This window comes from Coregonus lavaretus (assembly GCF_964263955.1).
Source record: "Coregonus lavaretus genome assembly, contig: SUPER_35_unloc_2, whole genome shotgun sequence".
NCBI lineage: Eukaryota > Metazoa > Chordata > Actinopteri > Salmoniformes > Salmonidae > Coregonus > Coregonus lavaretus.
In genome coordinates, this window is record NW_028167180.1 from 1,351,176 (window position 1) to 1,371,105 (window position 19,930).

At 43.6% G+C, this 19,930-nt stretch overlaps 1 protein-coding gene across 3 annotated transcripts in view; it reads left to right on the top strand.

Annotated features, from left to right (window-relative positions):
• Positions 1-10,976: 10,976 nt before the first annotated feature.
• LOC311110166 (uncharacterized protein) overlaps positions 10,977-19,930 on the top strand; it is a 29,949-nt gene continuing 20,995 nt past the window's right edge. For all 3 annotated transcript variants that reach the window (XM_084188720.1, XM_084188721.1, XM_084188722.1), the window contains exons 1-6: positions 10,977-12,383; positions 14,293-14,354; positions 15,446-15,475; positions 15,668-15,909; positions 18,022-18,266; positions 18,496-18,693. In XM_084188720.1, the coding sequence (XP_084044846.1) occupies positions 11,064-12,383; positions 14,293-14,354; positions 15,446-15,475; positions 15,668-15,909; positions 18,022-18,266; positions 18,496-18,693 (2,097 nt within the window). In that variant the 5' untranslated portion in view covers positions 10,977-11,063. The remainder of the gene's footprint in view (positions 12,384-14,292; positions 14,355-15,445; positions 15,476-15,667; positions 15,910-18,021; positions 18,267-18,495; positions 18,694-19,930) is intronic.

Here is a 19,930-nt window from a genome sequence, read left to right on the forward strand (position 1 = left end):
ATCTACTGAGGAGTGTTCATGATGTGCAAACAAAGCTACCTTTCCCTGTTGATTGTGTTGTTACTTGGTCCAACTATGTGCTGTTGTATTGTCAGAGTTGATAGGAGTTGACCTTAACCGCTGGTCCCAGGGTCAGATATGTTCTATCCTAATGAGGATTTGGGCTCAGGACATCTGATTCTAGGTCTGTGTTTAGGGGCCAGTTCAACCTCAAGGTTAGGTGCCAGTTCAACCTCAATGTTAGGGGCCAGTTCAACCTCAAGGTGGCTTGCTGAGATACCTCTCTAGCACAGTGGTTTTCAAAGCACTCCTCTGGTACCCCCAGTAGTTTCACAATTTAGTTGTAGCCTTGAAATTGCTCACCTGATTCACCTATTCAAAGGCTTGATAATTAAATAGTTGACAAGTTGAATCAGCTATGTTAGCTCTGGAATACATCAAACACATGGAACGGCTGGGGGTCCCGAGGAGAGATTTGCTTTAGCATGGAAGTCTGACTTCTGAGTTCAGTTGGCTGGATGCTCTCCAGTCCACCACCTGCTCTTAATTAGTCCTACTCTACTGTAGTACTATATTACACATTGACGATATCGCATCCCAGCCTGGAAGCCAATCCATTATGCAGCACTGTTAACACCCAGGCTGTCTTCCCCGTCGCTGCCATGACTGCTGATGATGCAAACCCCATGGGGAGAAGTGAGAAACACCCCACACCGCTCTGTTTGTCCCACCGTGGCACCCGTATCATTTTCATCCTGTCTGCACCAAATCAATACAGTGTCTCCTCTCATCGTTCCGAGGTTGATTTGAAACCCCCGCCCACGTATCTTCCCAACCCGACTCCCCCCTACTCGCCCCACCTTGGAAGAAAGCGCCACCTTGTAGTACTTCCTCCTATCTGCCATATTAATGTGTCCCTAGCATCTAGGGTAGGCTTACGGCAGCAACGACAACCACACACCAATACAGCAGCAGTAGTAGCTGGGGGTCTGTAATCTGAGGACGCGGGCGGCTGATATAAGAGAGTGTTGGGTCTACGGAACAAGATGAGCAGTGAGATTATACTGTTGGGGATATTCTGGTAGCAAGAGCACATGGTCATCTTATTTAGTCGAGACTGGTCGAAATAGAGATATGCTATTTTCTCTGTGTGGTCAGTTGTGAGGTTTGATTATCAATTTGATATATGAAGTCTTAAATTGTTATATAAATTGACTTTGCCACAGAAATAGACTGGACATTTAAAAAAATGGTAGGCCCCTATTTGATTTGAAAGCGTAGTCACACAGACACAGTTTATGGAAAGGATTTACAGACATCTTCTCAATGTTTTTCCCCAGAACAATAACCATATTATTACCTTTGAAAATAACATGTCACATGCATCACCATGATCATTATCACCATAATCCTCATCATCATCTTATTTTCCCTTAGCTGGGTGAAATAACTGAAAACACCCTCCACCGTCATGGACGGACAGTAGTCATTGGTTTGTCATCACATGCTCATGCAACATGCCTACCAACGGCATCCATCTTGTCATTTTGTAATATGCTTGGTATTTATAGTACACATACAAGATGGCATACAGTGCATTCGGAAAGTATTCAGACCCCTTTTTCCACATTTTGTTACGTTACAGCCTTACTCTAAAATTAATTAAATTCAATTGTTTCCTTATCAGTTTACACACAACACCCCATAATGACAATGCGAAAACAGGTTTTTAAAATGTTTGCTAATTTATAAAAAAAAAAAAACATAAATACCTGTAATGAATACTCGGACAGGGTGATAAGATCCAATCGCAGAATAGCGATGCTTTATTAGAGTACAGACAAGGGAATAGCTTAATCGTGGTCGGGCGGGCTGTGGTCAAAACCGGGCCAGGCATAGACAGGCAGAGGTACCAATGGAGCGGGCTTAGTCGTAGTCGAGGGCACAGGCACAGGATCAGAGGACGGTAATCACTGGGGTAGACAAGCAGAGGATTAAGCAATTCGGGGAGTCAAACAACAAGGCACAGGTCGGATACACGGGTAATCAAAAACAACAAACTCTCTCTCTCTCTCTCTCTCTCTCTCTCTCTCTCTCTCTCTCTCTCTCTCTCTCTCTCTCTCTCTCTCTCTCTCTCTCTCTCTCTCTCTCTCTCTCTCTCTCTCTCTCTCTCTCTCTCTCTCTCTCTCTCTCTCTCTCTCTCTCTCTCTCTCTCTCTCTCTCTCTCTCTCTCTCTCTCTCTCTCTCTCTCGGAACAAAACGCTTAGCAAGTCACAATGGAACAATACCTCGCGCCGACTGAGCTTCTGAGCACACCTTAAATCCTACACTAATTACTGACAGGTGTGCTCAGAACTCAGGTGAACCAGATCGAGTCTGATGACTCCCCCTCTCTGTAGATCGGGGAAGTGTCAGACTCTGTCTAGACCCTGCCAACTCCCGATCCCTTACAATACCTTCCATTGATCATCCTTGAGATGTTTCTACAACTTGATTGGAGTCCACCTGTGGTAAATTCAATTGATTGGACATGATTTGGAAAGGCACACACCTGTCTATATAAGGTCCCACAGTTGACAGTGCATGTCAGAGCAAAAACCAAGCCATGAGGTCGAAGGAATTGTCCGTAGAGCTCCGAGACATGATTGTGTCATGGCACAGATCTGGGGAAGGGTACCAAAAAATGTCTGCTGCATTGAAGGTCCCCAAGAACACAGTGGCCTCCATCATTCTTAAATGGAAGAAGTTTGGAACCACCAAGACTCTTCCTAGAGCTGGTCACACAGCCAAACTGAGCAATCGGGAGAGAAAACCCTTGGTCAGGGAGGTGACCAAGAACCGGATGGTTACTCTAACAGAGCTCCAGAGTTCCTCTGTGGAGATGGGAGAACCTTCCAGAAGGACAACCATTAAATGTTTTACATTTAAGTCTTTTAGCAGACGCTCTTATCCAGAGCGACTTACAGTTTTTTAGTGAGTGCATACATTATTATTCTACTTTTTTTTTTTTTACCCCCCGTGGGAATCGAACCCGCAACCCTGGTGTTGCAAACGCCATGCTCTACCAACTGAGCTACATCCCTGCCGGCCATTCCCTCCCCTACCCTGGACGACACTGGGCCAATTGTGCGCCGCCCCATGGATTCGAACCAGGATGGATTCGAACCAGGATTCGAACCAGGATATCTAGTGGCACAGCTAGCACCGCGATGCAGTGCCTTAGACCACTGCGCCACTCGGCCACCAATCAGGCCTTTATGGTAGAGTGGCCAGACGGAAGCCACTCCTCAGTAAAAGGCACATGACTGGCCGCTTGGAGTTTGCCAAAAGGCACCTAAAGGACTCTCAGACCATGAGAAACAAGATTATCTGGTCTGATGAAACCAAGATTGAACTTTTTGGCCTGAATGCCGAGCGTCACCTCTGGAGGAAACCTGGCACCATCTCTACGGTGAAGGATGGTGGTGGCAGCATCATGCTGCAGGGACTGGGAGACTAGTCAGGATCGAGGGAAAGATTAAAAGAGCAAAGTACAGAGAGATCCTTGATGAAAACCTGCTCCAGAGCACTCAGGACTTCAGCCTGGGGTGAAGGTTCACCTTCCAACAGGACAATGACCCTAAGCACACAGACAAGACAATGCAGGAGTGGCTTCGGGACAAGTCTTTGAATGTCCTTGAGTGACCCAGCCAGATCCCGGACTTGAACCAGATCAAACATCTCTGGAGAGACCTGAAAATAGCTGCGAAGCGTCGCTCCCCATCCAACCTGACAGAGCTTGTTTTTGCTTTGACATTATGGGGTATTGTGTGTAGATTGATGAGGGGAAAAAACAATTTAATCAATTTTAGAATAAGGCTGTTATGTAACAAAATGTGGAAAAAGTCTAGGGGTCTGAATACTTTCCGAATACACTGTACGTAAATCTTCATTAGCTAATGCTGCTCGCCCATGATCCACTTATCTCCCTGCCTGTTTGCCAGCCGTCCCGTCCTGTCAACATTGTGAACACTTGTTTATCCATTCAGACAGGTGTTTGAATAATGTGCCTCTCTGTCCAATAAATAATGATTGTCGTGAGGCTGAGGGGTGAGGCAGGAGGCTAAGGGGTCAATTTAACTCTGCGAACAGGTGCAGTGGCGGGGGGTAGGGGCCTTGGGGCGAAGGGGGGAGACAACCCCCAAGCATGTGGTGAAACTTATACAGCGTTGTGGGTGGGGATGGAGAGAGAGAGAGAGAGAGAGAGAGAGAGAGAGAGAGAGAGAGAGAGAGAGAGAGAGAGAGAGAGAGAGAGAGAGAGAGAGAGAGAGAGAAAGAAAGAAAGAAAGAAAAAAAATGTGCATGATGAAGAAGACCAAAAACATATATAATCTGACTCAGAGTTCAGAGGTGAGGTGGAGTCCAAGGGTAGGGCTTGTGTGTATTTCATCCCCCGTACATGTCTCTAAACCTAGTATCGGCTGCCGGGGTACGTAGCCTTGCTTCACCAGACATTGCCCACTGGTGCACTTTGGTGATGCAAACAGCAACCAGTTATGACAGTTATGATTGAGAGGCAAGTCATTTGACCACCACCACCACCAAACCCCCTGAGAGAGATGTATGCATTGCGCATACAGTACATAATGTTGTCAGATAGTTCATCCCCGTATCGATTACCAGGACGGCATGGATGGATCGTGTTTCTGTGTCTTTTTTTAAATGTTTCTGGTATCGAATACAGTGCTTGGATCAGATGTCTGTGGCATGTTTAAATACTCCGGCTCTCATTCCTTCTCTCTCTCATCCTTCCTTCTCTCCATCATTCCCTCCGTCTCTCAAACATACAGCTTCTGTCTCTCATAAACACATGCACACACACACACACACAAAATGCACATTCTCTAGGACCTAGGCCTGTATCTCACAAACACACTATTTATCTTTCTCATACGTACACAGCCTCTGTCTATACCTCTCTCTCTCAGTGTGTGGATGACAGCAGTTTAATGTGACCCAGAGGGAATGGAGGCAGTAGCTGTTACAAGCGTGATAATTAGTCAGGTGACGAGCTAATGAGAGCATCATGGGAGCTTTGGCCACAGACACACCGGAATGTCAATTCGATTCAACTTTATTAATTCCCGACAGGAGTGATTTAAAAAATCAGTTTAGACATGTTTGCATTGTTAAGAAAATGACATAGTAGTGTTGAGGTTGATGCAGTCTCAAATCTTAATTTAGCCTCATCCTGAATTTATGTGCTGTTTTTGAAAAAAAAATATGTGTACGGTACATGATATGACACTAACATAACAGTAGGTATCTAATACAGAAGAATGTAACAACAGATTCCCATAACAAATGTCTAATATCACAATATTGACCAAATATGCAATCTGTCATAACTTCGCAAAAAATTGCAAATAGGAGCACTAAATAACTCTGATTTATGCTGGTACTGTGGTGGAAACGTTGTTTGTAGTTTAAATAAATTATATACTGATGAATAAACTATAATTTACACATTTGTATAGAAAATAAGATACTGTATGTGTGATGGTGGATATATATATATATATTTTTTTTGCAGAAAAAACGCAATAGATTGGATTCAATACCTTCGATATTACCATTGGTTCTGCTCTCGATTAATCAGCCTGTTTTCATTGTCGGGCTTTTTGCTCAGGCTGCCATATCCCTCATCACAGGCAAGAGAAGAGCCGATTTCTACAGATCCCACAAAGACAAACAAAGAACCACACCCGGTATTGTATGACAGGTAGCTATGTCTAAACAGATTATTTTCAAAAATATCAACTTCACGGATATCAATCACCGTTCATTCAGGGAGAAAATACCATGTATCCTTCCTTGTTCTGCTGGCATCGCGGCAAAAAACAAAATGGCTTTTGCAATGCAGCTAGTTAGCTAACCTAGGCCTGGAAAGCTGCATTTTGTCGGACACTGTACCTACTCAATGTGAAACGTTTATCCGCAAACGTAAGTTATGAAATGACAGGAATGTATTTGCACTAGTGCACAGCTGGTAGGTAACGTTACTAGCCAATATAATGGCGTTGCAGCAGTTTGCTTAAAAGGTTAGCTAGCTAGTCTTCTTGTTAACTAGCTAAATAGCATTGTAGCTAACTGTCCTAATTTCAACTGGTCAGCGTCAAAGCGCATCAAGGCGTTTGTAATTAAGCTGCATTTGACATCTGGTGCAGTTTGTATATATATTATATAGGCTAACTTTACAGTACAGTTAGAGAAAATCGTGTTATATTAGCGATCTAGCTCATATAATTAATAACCGGCCAGCTACAGATATGTATGTTGCTAGTAGCCGGATAATGGATTAAAGAGCCTACCGTTACTCCTTATAGTCCAAGGGCCTTAATACATGTTATATTTAGAGGCGAATTGGCTCTGGCAGCCAAATACGCCACATAAAGCTCTCTACTTTCATATCACATCAAAATAATTTCACAAATGGAAAACATGCAGTTACTGTACACTGTTTTAAAGGTCGACTTTGGGCAAACATGACATTTTTGTCATTTAGCAGACGCTCTTATCCAGAGCGACATACAGTTAGTGAGTGCATACATTTATTTTTATTTTTTTCTCATACTGGCCCCCCGTGGGACTCGAACCCACAACCCTGGCGTTGCAAGCGCAATGCTCTACCCATAACGTATTTAAACTGTGTAACTGATCAATGCACCATCATACCAGGTCATTTAATGCTTAAAAACACAATTGGATTAATAATATATTTGACCAAAGTGCCATTTCTCCAAAAACAAATCCTGTGAAAATACGTCAACACATGAAGTTACTTGCTAGATAAAGTGGCTAGCTTAGCTAACGAACTAGCTATGTCGGTTTCGGTGCGCATGGCCAGAATGACGGCACCATTTTCTTCTTCTGTTGCTTTTATGGCAAACTACATCCAAAAGTTGTATTGCCGCCACCAACTGGACGGTTTAGAATGACACATTGACTAACCACCAAAGGCACACCCCATTTCTGTTAGAAAATTTAGAAAGGGGCGGGGTTGTTTTTTTTCTTTCTTACCAAAGGTCGACCTTTAACCAGGTTTAACACAGTTGCAGCTGACAGTATTTTTCAGTGACAACACGTTTGTGGGGTCGATCTTCTGTTTACACCCAGGTCTTTAGAGACGCAGAGAGCTAATTAGCACAGATAGTTGACTCGGCCGTTTTCCATAAACAAGCACTGTAACATGCAAATATGGCAGTGTGGGAAACCTAACCCTATAAAGGTGTGTAGTAATTTAACCTTTTAGTTTTTTTGAAAAGTATTTCTTGTTGATATGAAAGATACATTCCTTATGTTTCCAAAAATGTACTGCAAGTGATGCATGTTAAAGTTTAGAGAAAGCGTCTGGTCTCTTACAGCCAGAAGATATGATCATCCAGTGGAGGCTGGTGGGAGGAGCTATAGGAGGACGGGCTCATTGTAATGGCTGGAATTAAATTAATGGAACGTAGTCAAACGTGGTTTCCAGATGTTTGCGTTTGATACTGTTCCATTTATTCCATTCCAGCCTTTACAATGAGCCCGTCCTCCTATAGCTCCATCCTCCACTGCTGTCATCAATAGGCGTTAGCTTCTATCAATGGGGTATGTTGCTAGTTACTGCTCCAGTTGTTGTCAATTTATCAGAATCCTATTGACAGTCAGTGCTCTAGCTATAAACTAGTCCTTTCTTATGCATAGAACTTCTGCTCTTCGAGGCTGATGTATGATGCCAACCCAGAGTAGCTGCTAACTAACCTATCCCTAATATCCACACAAGCTTGCTTGATCAGTAGACTGAATCTGTGCAGGATGCTGTTGGACCTCTCAATAGACTATCATATGAGTCTAATGGCAAAATGGGACGGACATTTACTCATCGACTCCGTAAGGCGTGGGCGTGCTTCAGTTGGACTGGCACCTAGTCGAACCGAAGGAGTGTTGCTCGCATACTCCCTTAAAATACTGTTGCTTGAAAAATGAGAAAAAGGCAGCAATAGTACTTTGTCTGTTTTGAGACTCCGTAGCCAGTATACACTTCCTCAAAAGTCAGAATTAATCTAAGATAACTCAAGAAATCTGTCATTAATTTTTATGTTTTTGCTGAGGAGATCTTAGTCGCCCAATTTTACATCTAACTAAGATGTTTGGTGCCGTATTTGTCAATGAAAAAATGTGCATGACAATGAGTCGTCTCATTGAATGACAACAGACTTTTTAAAAAAATCCCTACTGTTGACCAGTCACAGATGAAAGGGGCGTAGACTTCGACTGCCGACTTCGGCTTGCCTCGAGAAAAACAGTTGTGTGCCTGAACAGCTGAGGAAACCCTTATCGAAGTCCAAAACGAACAAAAATGTCACAAAATATCATAATACATGCACAAACTGTTCTGAACTGTTTCGGCTGGGAAGCATGCAGACGCCTTTACGATTGAATCGCTCTGTCATCTGAAATCTGTAAAAAATACTGCTGTTTGGGCGTCTATAGAATTTATGAATAATTTTTCCCATAATTTTCCTTGTTTCAGGTCAACATCATATCAAATTGTACATGTATTTGAATACAAGCAAGGAACCAGATTATGTAAAACATAACATAAGCAACCGAAAACAAAAGTGACATAGGGCTGGTCGGTATAGCGTATTTTACAATGTACCGGTATTGATGCACGGACCGGTTTGGGTTTTTACTTTACCTTCTATAACGGTATTTGAATATTTGCTTCGTCAAATCTGATACGCCATTTGTAACGTCCATTTTTATAGTTTACGCCGCTAATTGAATCATCTCTTTCCGCTCTGTCTCTATGCCGCTTTCCACACAGACCTAGCCCCGCCCCCTGTCACTCATGGAGCGCATTTGTTGTTCCTCGACCATGATACACTTGTGCATTGTCAATGCAGCACATGCAGCAATGTTTTCACTTTGCTTCTTAATATCAATCCACAAGTGTTCTATAATTACACTATTAGTTTGTGTTTCTTACATCTGCAAATGGCTAGTTTGTCTTTTCGTAGCAAGTTGGGCCTAAATCGTGTTAGCCGCTAATGCTAATTGCCAGTTAGATGGCTAGCTAGCTAATAAATGTACTGAGTCAGAGCAAGCGTAACTAGCTATGCAGCCTGATAATGCCAGTGATGGTGTAGATCTAAATCAGAATGTTTGTGCAACAGTATCTTCTAAATCAAGGAGGGAGACGTGAAGCCTGAATATGTTAGCTACATGATGTAGGTAAGAGAACATTACATGTACACAAAAATTATAGGGTCCCCTAGGAAACACTTATCAACTCTTTGGTTGCTACCCTGTCTCCTCCCTGGCATTTTTGTTCATTGTCATGTCAAACAACACTTTATTCAAAGTGTCCACCTATTATATTCTAACTGTAGAATTAGAATAATAATTTCCATGATGCTTCACCCAAGTGATCGTTTGGTTTACGTCCACTCAGTCCCTTAAGAGGGCAAGGTAAATGCCAATAAATACACAGCCATACTGAGTGAGTGATCACCTTCAACCTATGGTGAAGAATTTCTATCCTGATGGGCGTGGTCTCTTCCAAGATGACAATGTCCCCATCCACAGGGCACGAGTGGTCACTAAATGGTTTGATGAATGGAAACGATGTAAACCATATGCTATATGCCACCACCACCATCAACAAAACACCAACTTATGGAATTTCCTGTGGAAGAATGGTGTTGCATCCTTCCAATAGAGTTCCAGAGACTTGTAGAATCTATGCCAAGGCGCATTGAAGCTGTTCTGCGGCTCGTGGTGGTCCAACGCCCTATTAAGACACTTTATGTTGGCATTTACTTTATTTTGACAGTTACCTGTATATTACATTTTAGTCATTTAGCAGACGCTCTTATCCAGAGCGACTTACAGTTAGTGAGTGCATACATTTTTCATACTGGTCCCCCGTGGGAATCGAACCCACAACCCTGGCGTTGCAAGCGCCATGCTCTACCAACTGAGCCACAGGAGGCCTATTACATAACATTATTACATTTTTATTACATTAACAAAAATATACATTCTTTCTTATTACCCATTACACTTCTCAGGGTATCTGGAGGATTAGGGGAAAGATAGCATATTTCCCCCGTCTTTGTTCTGAAATATGAAATTTGTTTTCTCCAGTGACAGCCTTTTCAATGTCTCATAATACCACTGATTGTTATAGTAGGTTTCTGGTCTTTTATCCAATTCAAAGCAATACATTTGCAGGCCACAAAGGATATATGTTTTTAGGAGATTGAGTTGTGCTAGGGTAAGTGAAGGCCTGTTTTCTGTGACACCTAATACAAGTAGCCACGGGTCCATCCTTATAGGACATCTAAACATGCCCTTCAGCTCAGTTTAGACATTTTCCCAGAAAATTGTTAGTGTGGTGGGTAGGTCTAAAACAAGTGGCCTTGGGTACCTTTCATTGTTGTATTTACACATGTTATTATTTTATTGGCGTTTGTATCAAATTGGCGGTAAGTCTAATGGTGTTGATTAGTTACATAACATTGCTTTGCTTTTCCACCCTGCAAAAGAGCATGACTGCAAGACGTTTGAGAGAAGATGAAGATAATGGAATTTTCCCTCCCCTAACCACTCAATTTAAAAGGAAACAAACAGTGAAATCTTAGACATTTCTCATAGGGACCCCCTCCTGTAAGAAAATCAAAAAGAAGAAATAATTTTAAAAACAAATCAAATATAAGGAGGCCCAGCATCTGTAATCCTGTTTCTGCTTTCCACCTCTCAGCTTTGCGTTGCTCACAGAAAGTCGATCCCAGCTCCTACCCTCTATCAGCTTGGGCAGAGGAGCAGCCAGCGCCTTCGGTACCATAGGCCGGGGAGCCCCTTTCCTCTTTGGACCGGCCGCGGCTATCCGTCTGGCACAGATCGAAGCCCAGCTAGCCCTGCACCAACTCAGCGTCATCGCCGCTGCCAGTAACCACGGCAACCAGCAACTGGCCCTGCTCAACATTCTCCAGCAAGCAGCTGCCAACAACATCGCTCAGCAGCGCACCCCCGTCATGTACCAGCCTCAGCAACCGGGGGCGCCCTTCAACAGGCCCAGGATCATGCCATACCAACAACCGGGCCGCTCTACGGACGGCAACAATATGGCCCAGATGAACAGCTACCAGGTGGGTCAGTTCCCGCCGCAAACACCGCTACCCGAGGAGCTGGAGTCGGCCATCTCTGTCCGCGTTCAGGGCGGGAGGGACGAGGACCACCGCCTACTCAACCAGAATACCCAGATCTCCCGGCAGCTCGGTGTAGACCTCCGCATGCACGGGGTCGGTCAGGGTGAGAGGTCAGAGACTGGCTATTCCAACAGCAACAACCTTGTCTCGCTTTCCTGCGATGACCAGCAGAGTCAGATGCAGGATGTGGACTGGTCCAACTACCAGACTCCCAGTAAACTCTTTGGTCTCAATCAGCAGCAGCACCTCCAGCAGTCCTCCCACTCTCATGCTAACCCTAACAGCGGGCATTCAGGAGGGGGCATGCAAAGCTGGAATGCTCCTGTTTCTGCACAGGGTCGTCCACAGGGCGGGGACATGCAGGGTCTGTACGTACCCGAGAGCGCAGGCAGTATCCTGGCCGGCTTCGGCTTGTCAAACGACGACCTGGAGGTTCTCAGCCACTACCCTGACGACCAGCTAACTCCAGACACACTGCCCTTCATCCTACGTGACATACAGATACACAAAACAAACAGAAACACAGGCCCTCCTGCGTTCTCTCAAACTCTCCCTCCTATTCCTAACCTGCCACCACCGCCTCGTCTTTCTCCACATCAGCGGCATCCCGCGCCTTCATGTACGCCCGACATCCCGAGTTTTCTGAGTGTGACGCAAACGGCGGGTAAAGTTATCGACTACGGCCACGCGAGTAGGACGGCGGAGGAGGGCAGAGACCCTTACAAACGTGAGCTACTGCCTAAGGAGAGAGCGGCTAAACCAGAGTACAAGTCCACCAGCTCGTCTTTGAAACGTAAAGCTGAATCCCCAAGGCGGCACCACTCAAACGACGACTCCTCCGACTCAAAGAAAGACAAAGACTACAGGAGGCGTGCTCCAATCCCCGACGCTCACAAGCACAAACAAACGCCCGTCAGAGAGCCGCCATCGAGATCTCGGTCGGAGCGCGAAGGGTCCAGAACAAGGCCACAGTTTGAAGCCAGGAGTGAGTCGTCAAAATCAACCAGACCCTCCGGCGCCAAACGCAGCTCTAGTGCCCCCAAGAGGCTCCCAACACCCACCATGATAAGTGATTTCTCGGCGGACCCTCCGAAGGTGTATCCCCACACCTGCTCCCTGTGCGACATGCAATGTGAACGGGCTAAGGTGAGTACCGTACCTAGCCAAGCAGAGATTTTGTTTTTGTTAAACGGATACTTCCGGATTTTGGCGATGAAGCCCTTTATCTACTTCCCCAGAGTCAGATGAACTCGTGGATACAATTTGTATGTCTCTGCGTCCAGTTAGAAGGAAGTTGCTAACTAGCGTTAGTGTAATTGCTAACTAATGTTAGCGCAATGACTGGAATTCTTTGGCAACTGCTAGCATGCTAGTAGATACCTTAGACTTCCAGTTGTTGCACTAATGCTAGTTGGCTTTGGCTCGCAAAGCTACTTCTAACTTCCATCATACTGGATACAGAGATCTAAAAATGGTATCCATGAGTTGATCTGACTCTTGGGAAGTAGATAAAGGGCTTCGTTGCCAAAATCCCGAAGAATCCCTTTACGCTTTTAAAGGCCCAATGCAGTTAAATGAAAAATCCACTCAGACTATCTTTTGGTATTTTTATCATTAGTCCACTGTTGAAACAGTACCAAAATGTTTTGAATGTCAGCAGTCAAGTTTTCAAGATATTGGACTTTCAAGAAGCAAAGTGTCACGTGCCACATCGTCATGATGACGCAAAACCCTTCGCGACTGTATCAATAGTGGACTAAGAAAGGAAAAAAAGCAACTAGTTTTTGGGTGGATTTTTCCATTAAACACCATAACCACTTTTACATACACACCAGGCATAAAACATAGTGAAATACATCACAGAATATTGGATTCTACTTACAAAAATAGACATATTTTAAGCAATGGTTAAACAATTGTGATTCACATAAACAGTTTGTACATTGTAAATTTGGTGAGCTTACGCCGATTAAAACACCTGGTTTTCTGAGCAATCTTTCAAATGATTAGGACATGTAAACACCTTAATCAGCATTCCAGCAGTGTGTTTGATCTGCAGTTGTGCTAGCATCAGCCGAGCAAGCCTCCCTCTTTAGCGAGAGTGAAGTGAGTTCGGAACAACAATGTTTGCGTCTTACAAGTAGTTTTCACATACAAACTTTCTATGTCCGAAATCAGAATCAAATATGCTTCCCAAAAATAACATGGTCGCTGTGGTAGAATGTATATTTTGATTAGCAATTTTCTGCATTTGTCAGCGTGGCATCAGGTAGCCTGATTCCAGATGTGTCCATGTAAACAGCATTATTAGGGAAATCGTTCTTCTTGCAAAGCATGTAAATGTTTTATTAAACTATTATATTAATCTGACTAGCCACAATAATCGCATTATTGTGTGCATGTAATCGTACCCATTATTTTGTAAATCCATGTATGGTTGGTGTTACTTTTGAGTTGTTCAACTTTTTAATTTTTTTACTACTACAACAAAAAAACTAAAGGATAATTACAAATATAAAACATTTGCACCACAAAAAGTAGCCTAAGCCTAACCCATACTCGGCTGATGAAGAAGATGAAGATTGCAGAAGACATGGATATCTGCAAAAGCTGAATCGTATTTGTGGTGAAGAGGACTAACTTTGCCCAGTATTCGCTCTTCTGCAGTGTACCAAAACATTATCAATGCTGTTTATATACATTTTGTTTCTTTTACAGGTTGTTGCAAAGCCAAAATGTATCTTTATTCCATACCTTCAAATTTTGAAACTTTCTTTAATACTTTGCCATTTGACTTGATGCCTCAAACATGATCAAGTAGGATCGATACATATCTTTTGATTAGCTTGTTGAGGAATGCGTTCAAGATATGGAAGACCTATACATGTCGACAATACCCCTAAATATACATTCAGGAAATAACTCTCCCAAATACATACATAAGCATAGGCACTATGGTGGTGTAAATGTGTTCATACCAATCACATCACTCTGCTGGACTCTGGTAGATATCTAACCATGATTTCTTTATTTTCTTTTGTTTTTTTCCTCACAGGACTGGATCGATCACGTGAACACAGTCAACCATACAGCTAGCTGCAGAGATCTCCGCAACAAGTGAGTGGTTAAAAAAATTACTGTTCAAACCATGCTGGCAGTTAAAATCCTTAAGTCTATTGACGCACCTGTGCATCAGTCTAAGTAACAAAACTTTAAAAAATCCATCAAAATCCATCAGTTTAACTTAGAGATTGGCTGCGTCTCAATCCATCACATCCGTCTATGTCAGCCTTCCACATCTGCGGTGGAAGGTGGCAGAGCTACAGCGGTGTTTGTCAGACCATGAGACATCCTGAAAATCGGTCTTCTCACGTTGAGGTCTGTATCGTCCGAATGGTTTGAAAAGTGTAATGGGACTCGTCTGAAGTCAGTAACGTTGATGTGCCAACTACTGTCTGTAGCATCTGAACCATTTGAGCTAAAAGCTATGACCCCACTATGGAAAGGGGAGACTCAAGAACACAATAGTGTTCTCCGTTTTGCTCTACGACCCCCAAAAAGGACTCTTCTGTAGGTAACCCATACAAATGAAGGAAGTATGGAGGTAGTTTTGTTCCAACAAAAATAAGGGGTTAAATGTGTCCAAAAAAATAAAATGTTCCTGAGCTTACTTATATCTGCTAGATATAGGACAGAAACTTCAGATCCTTATTATTATTACTGGCTTTTTTGCCATTTATGAATGTGTTATTCAATGCTTTTCTATGGGCTATAGTAGTAAAGGCCAAATTCAATATTTCATTATTTCTTTATAAATTTTGGGGATACTTAAAGGGGTCCTAAAAATTCTAAATCAAATAGCTAAATGATCCATGGTATGACCATCTTAAAACGATTCCATATGTTAGTGGCAGGTAGCTTAGTGGTTAAGAGCGTTGTGCCAGTAACCGAAAGGTCGCTGGTTCTAATCCCCAAGCCGACTAGGTGAAAAATCTGTCGATGTGCCCTTGAGCAAGGCACTTAACCCTGATTGCTCCTGTAAGTCGCTCTGGATAAGAGCGTCTGCTAAATGACCAATTTAATTAATTTAATTAGCACCACACCCCAACGGCTTAGACTTCAAAAGTTAACTAACATGTTAAAACCAACAATAACACATGAATAATGTGTAGGATGATGTACTCATGTCTCTTCTTCCCCCCCCAAAGGTATCCAGACTGGAATCCAAATGCCCCAAGGTGAGAGATGTTTCTAAAATGTAGGACTACCTCTTTTTTTGCCCTGATTGTCCAATCGTACCTTTTGAGATCACAACTGTGCAACTGACAAACCTATCATTTTCCTCTGTTGGTGTTGTATGTCACTGGGACTTTGAGTCATGTATAATGTTATATTGTTCTTCTGACTCTCTCCCCTTTGCCCGAAACCAGGAGGGACCCGTCTCCAGGTCAGGATGCCACCTGGCATTCCCTGGAACGCTCTCCCTCCCGCTCAGTCTCCCATTCCCTGTCCTGGTCCCCCACCCCTCCTCCAGACCGAAGCAGAAGGATCTCTCCGCCCACCCCCCATGGACACGCCCCACACACCTCTGGCCGGCACAGCCCCTCCCAGTCCCATCGGGGTTCCGCCTCCAGCGCACACAGACCGGAGAAGAGGACCAGTGAATCCTCAGGTAAGCCACTTGGCTAGATGCTAATCTGGGCTAGTGGTTGACACTATGTTTACCAGACCCAGATGAAGCGTGTTCCTGAAGTGCTAGTCTGTTGGCACTGTAATATATCTGCCTTGTGCTGCATTGTCATAACCCAGACATCATCTGTTACCCCTACATCCAGGGATATCTACTGTACTACAGTTGAAGTCGGAAGTTTACATACACTTATGTTGGCGTCATTAAAACTTGTTTTTCAACCACTCCACAAATTTGTTGTTAACAACCTATAGTTTTGGCAAGTCGGTTAGCACATCTACTTTGTGCATGACACAAGTAATTTTTCAAACAATTGTTTACAGACAGATTATTTCACTTATAATTCACTGTATCACAATTCCAGTGGGTCAGAAGTTTACATACACTAAGGTGACTGTGTCTTTAAACAGCTTGGAAAATTCCAGAAAATGATGTCATGGCTTTAGAAGCTTCTAATAGGCTAATTGACATAATTTGAGTCAATTAGAGGTGTACCTGTGGATGTATTTCAAGGCCTACCTTCAAACTCAGTGCCTCTTTGCTTGACATCATGGGAAAATCAAAAGAAATCAGCCAAGACCTCAGAAAAAAAGTCTGGTTCATCATTGGGAGCAATTTCCAAACGGCTGAAGGTACCACGTTCATCTGTACAAACAATTTGACATTTTAGTCATTTAGCAGACGCTCTTATCCAGAGCGACTTACAGTTAGTGAGTGCATACATTTTTATTTTCATACTGGAATCGAACCCACAACCCTGGCGTTGCAAATGCCATGCTCTACCAACTGAGCTACATCCCTGTCGGCCATTCCCTCCCCTACCCTGGACAACGCTGGGCCCCATGGGTCTCCCGGTCGCGGCCGGCTACGACAGAGTCTGGATTTGAACCAGGATCTCTAGTGGCACAGCTAGCACTGCGATGCAGTGCCTTAGACCACTGCGCCACTCGGGAGGACGCAGCCGCCATACCGCTCAGGAAGGAGACGCGTTCTGTCTCCTAGAGATGAACGTACTTTGGTGCGAAAAGTGCAAATCAATCTCAGAACAACAGCAAAGGTCCTTGTGAAGATGCTGGAGGAAACATGTACAAAAGTATCTATATCCACAGCAAAGCGTGTCCTATATCAACATAACCTGAAAGGCTGCTCAGCAAGGAAGAAGCCACTGCTTTAAAACCGCCATAAAAAAATCCAGACTATGGTTTGCAACTGCACATAGGGACAAAGATCACACTTTTTGGAGAAATGTCCTCTGGTCTGATGAAATAAAAATAGAACTGTTTGGCCATAATGACCATCGTTATGTTTGGAGGAAAAAGGGGGACGCTTGCAAGTCGAAGAACACCATCCCAACCGTGAAGCATGGGGGTGGCAGCAGCATGCTGTGGGGGTGCTTTGCTGCAGGAGGGACTGGTGCACTTCACAAAATAGATGTCATCATGAGGAAGGAAAATTATGTGGATATATTGAAGCAACATCTCAAGACGTCAGTCAGTTGGTCGCAAATGGGTCTTCCAAATGGACAATGACCCCAAGCATACTTCCAAAGTTTTGGCAAAATGGCTTAAGGACAACAAAGTCAAGGTATTGGAGTGGCCGTCACAAAGCCCTGACCTCAATCCTATTGAAAATGTGTGGGCAGAACTGAAAAAGCGTATGCGAGCAAGGAGGCATTCAAACCTGACTCAGTTACACCAGCTCTGTCAGGATGAATGGGCCAAAATTCACCCAACTTATTGTGGGAAGCTTGTGGAAGGCTACACGAAAGGTTTGACCCAAGTTAAACAATTTAATAGCAATGCTACCAAATACTTATTGAGTGTATATAAATTTCTGACCCACTGGGAATGTGATGAAAGATTTAAAAGCTGAAATAAATCATTCTCTCTACTATTATTCTGACATGTCACATTCTTAAAATAAAGTGGTGATCCTCACTGACCTAAGACAGGGATTTTTTACTAGGATTAAATGTCAGGAATTTTGGAAAAACTGAGTTTAAATGTATTTGGCTAAGGTGTATATAAACTTCTGAATTCAACTGTATATCTACATCATTATAACCATGACATCGTCTGTTACCCCTACCTCCAGGGATATCTACTGGGAGCTCCTCTCGAGGCCTGAAGCGTTCTAGAACTGACACCGCCAAACTCGGTGGCCACGGCAACAGAGCTGGGGTTTCTGGGAACCGTGAGTCCTCCTTGTCATCCGCCAGCAAGTTTCCGGCGTCCATGTCTGAGAAGCCACATCGTCCACCTTCCTCTGCATCCTCTTCTTCTAAGCCCGGTGCCAAACCAGTGGCTGGGAAGGAGACCACCCCAGGACAGGACTCAGAGGTGTGCCCCTCGCAGAGCTTTTGGTTCTGTCTTTTGTTTGCTATGCACAGTGTCATTGGGGCTCTTAAGGTTAACTACATTATCAGTAATAATTACTTTCAGTAGTAATATCAGTAGGGAAATATGACAAATTGAATTGCAACTAACTTATATGGATAGCAGCTTCTTCACATGACTATCCAACCCAAGCAGTACCTGTAAACCTTCCTTCCTTGATTTTTTGGTCCAGTCTTCCAACGCACCACAGAAGAAGCCGAATCCAACACTGCAGAAGAAGAGTCATCCAGGTTCCTACCTGCTCTATCTGACGGGCCTCCCTGCAGATGCCAAGTACCAGGAAGTGGTATCACTGGTGCAGGCCTTCGGCAAGGTCACCAACGTCCTCATCATCAGGAACGAGGAGGAGAACCAGCCGCAGTACGCTAAAGTGAGTATAGATAACTGTGTATGAGTGTGTCACGTTAGGCATCATACCCTTTTAATGCTAAGTGCGCTGTCTTTTTGATTAATATGAATACATCTTGTTTAACCCCCTAATCTATTTTCCACTGCCCTGCATAGTAAATAAAAAATCCCCATCAAATTACGTTAGTTTAAGCATTGTTGTGGATTTAACATCCAATTTAGTTGTTTTCCTGTTATAAAAGTGTGATTTTTGAGAGCGAAAACCAGAAAAAAATGGGGGAAACGGAAACCTGAAAAAACTAAACGGAGCAAACAGAATTTTGGGAAAAACTGAATCAGGGAATATTTTTTGGCCTCTATAAATAGGCTGAAGCATTCTATTCTATTGGGCTAGATCCCAGATGTGATCTTTTAACTAGTTAGCTTCCTATTGATGAATTCGATGTTCCAAAAAACTTGCAATAACACAGTGAAATATAATGTAGGCCTACCTTTTAGGTTCACTTGGGGTAAACTGACACCCAGGGTAACACGCCCCGTGCCTGTACTTCTCACAGAAACCAATCATGTCACCATTTTTGCCCCCAACACTTTCCCTGGTGGCCACTACTCTTGCTCAACAAAGAATGTCATCCCTGGGGGGGGGTGAATTTGAAGTAGTGTGGCATTTTAACCCAAGTTACCCTACAATTGACCTGTGTTACATTTAGCCCCTCTCTCCCCTATGAACTCAAGGCACTGCTAAAAACTCCAGGTTTAAAATGGTGCAGCTCGCACATATTTAGGTGTTGACAAATATATAAAGTAGGAATGGGAAGATGGGATCCCCTCTTTTTAACAAAGGCCGTTCAAACTGCTGTTTTCCCCACGATTGCATTAAGAGTTGTTGCTCATAACTTGCATGTGCCTCGAGAGGAATAATTCTCTGGCATAGAACCCACAACAAGCCGACTAGGTAACTATTCCACTGTGGGGTATTCTGGTTCTTCTATTCATTACTCGTTTTGTTTGCAGAAGGAAAGTAAATGTGGACTGTTCTGGGGCGGCAGGTAGCTTAGTGGTTAAGAGCGTTGTGCCAGTAACCGAAAGGTCGCTGGTTCTAATCCCTGAGCCGACTAGGTGAAAAATCTGTTGATGTGCCCCTTGAGCAAGGCACTTAACCCTAATTGCTCCTGTAAGTCGCTCTGTATAAGAGCGTTTGCTAAATGACTAAAATGTTAAATGTTCTAGCATCATCAAAGTGCGCCAGGCAGAAATAT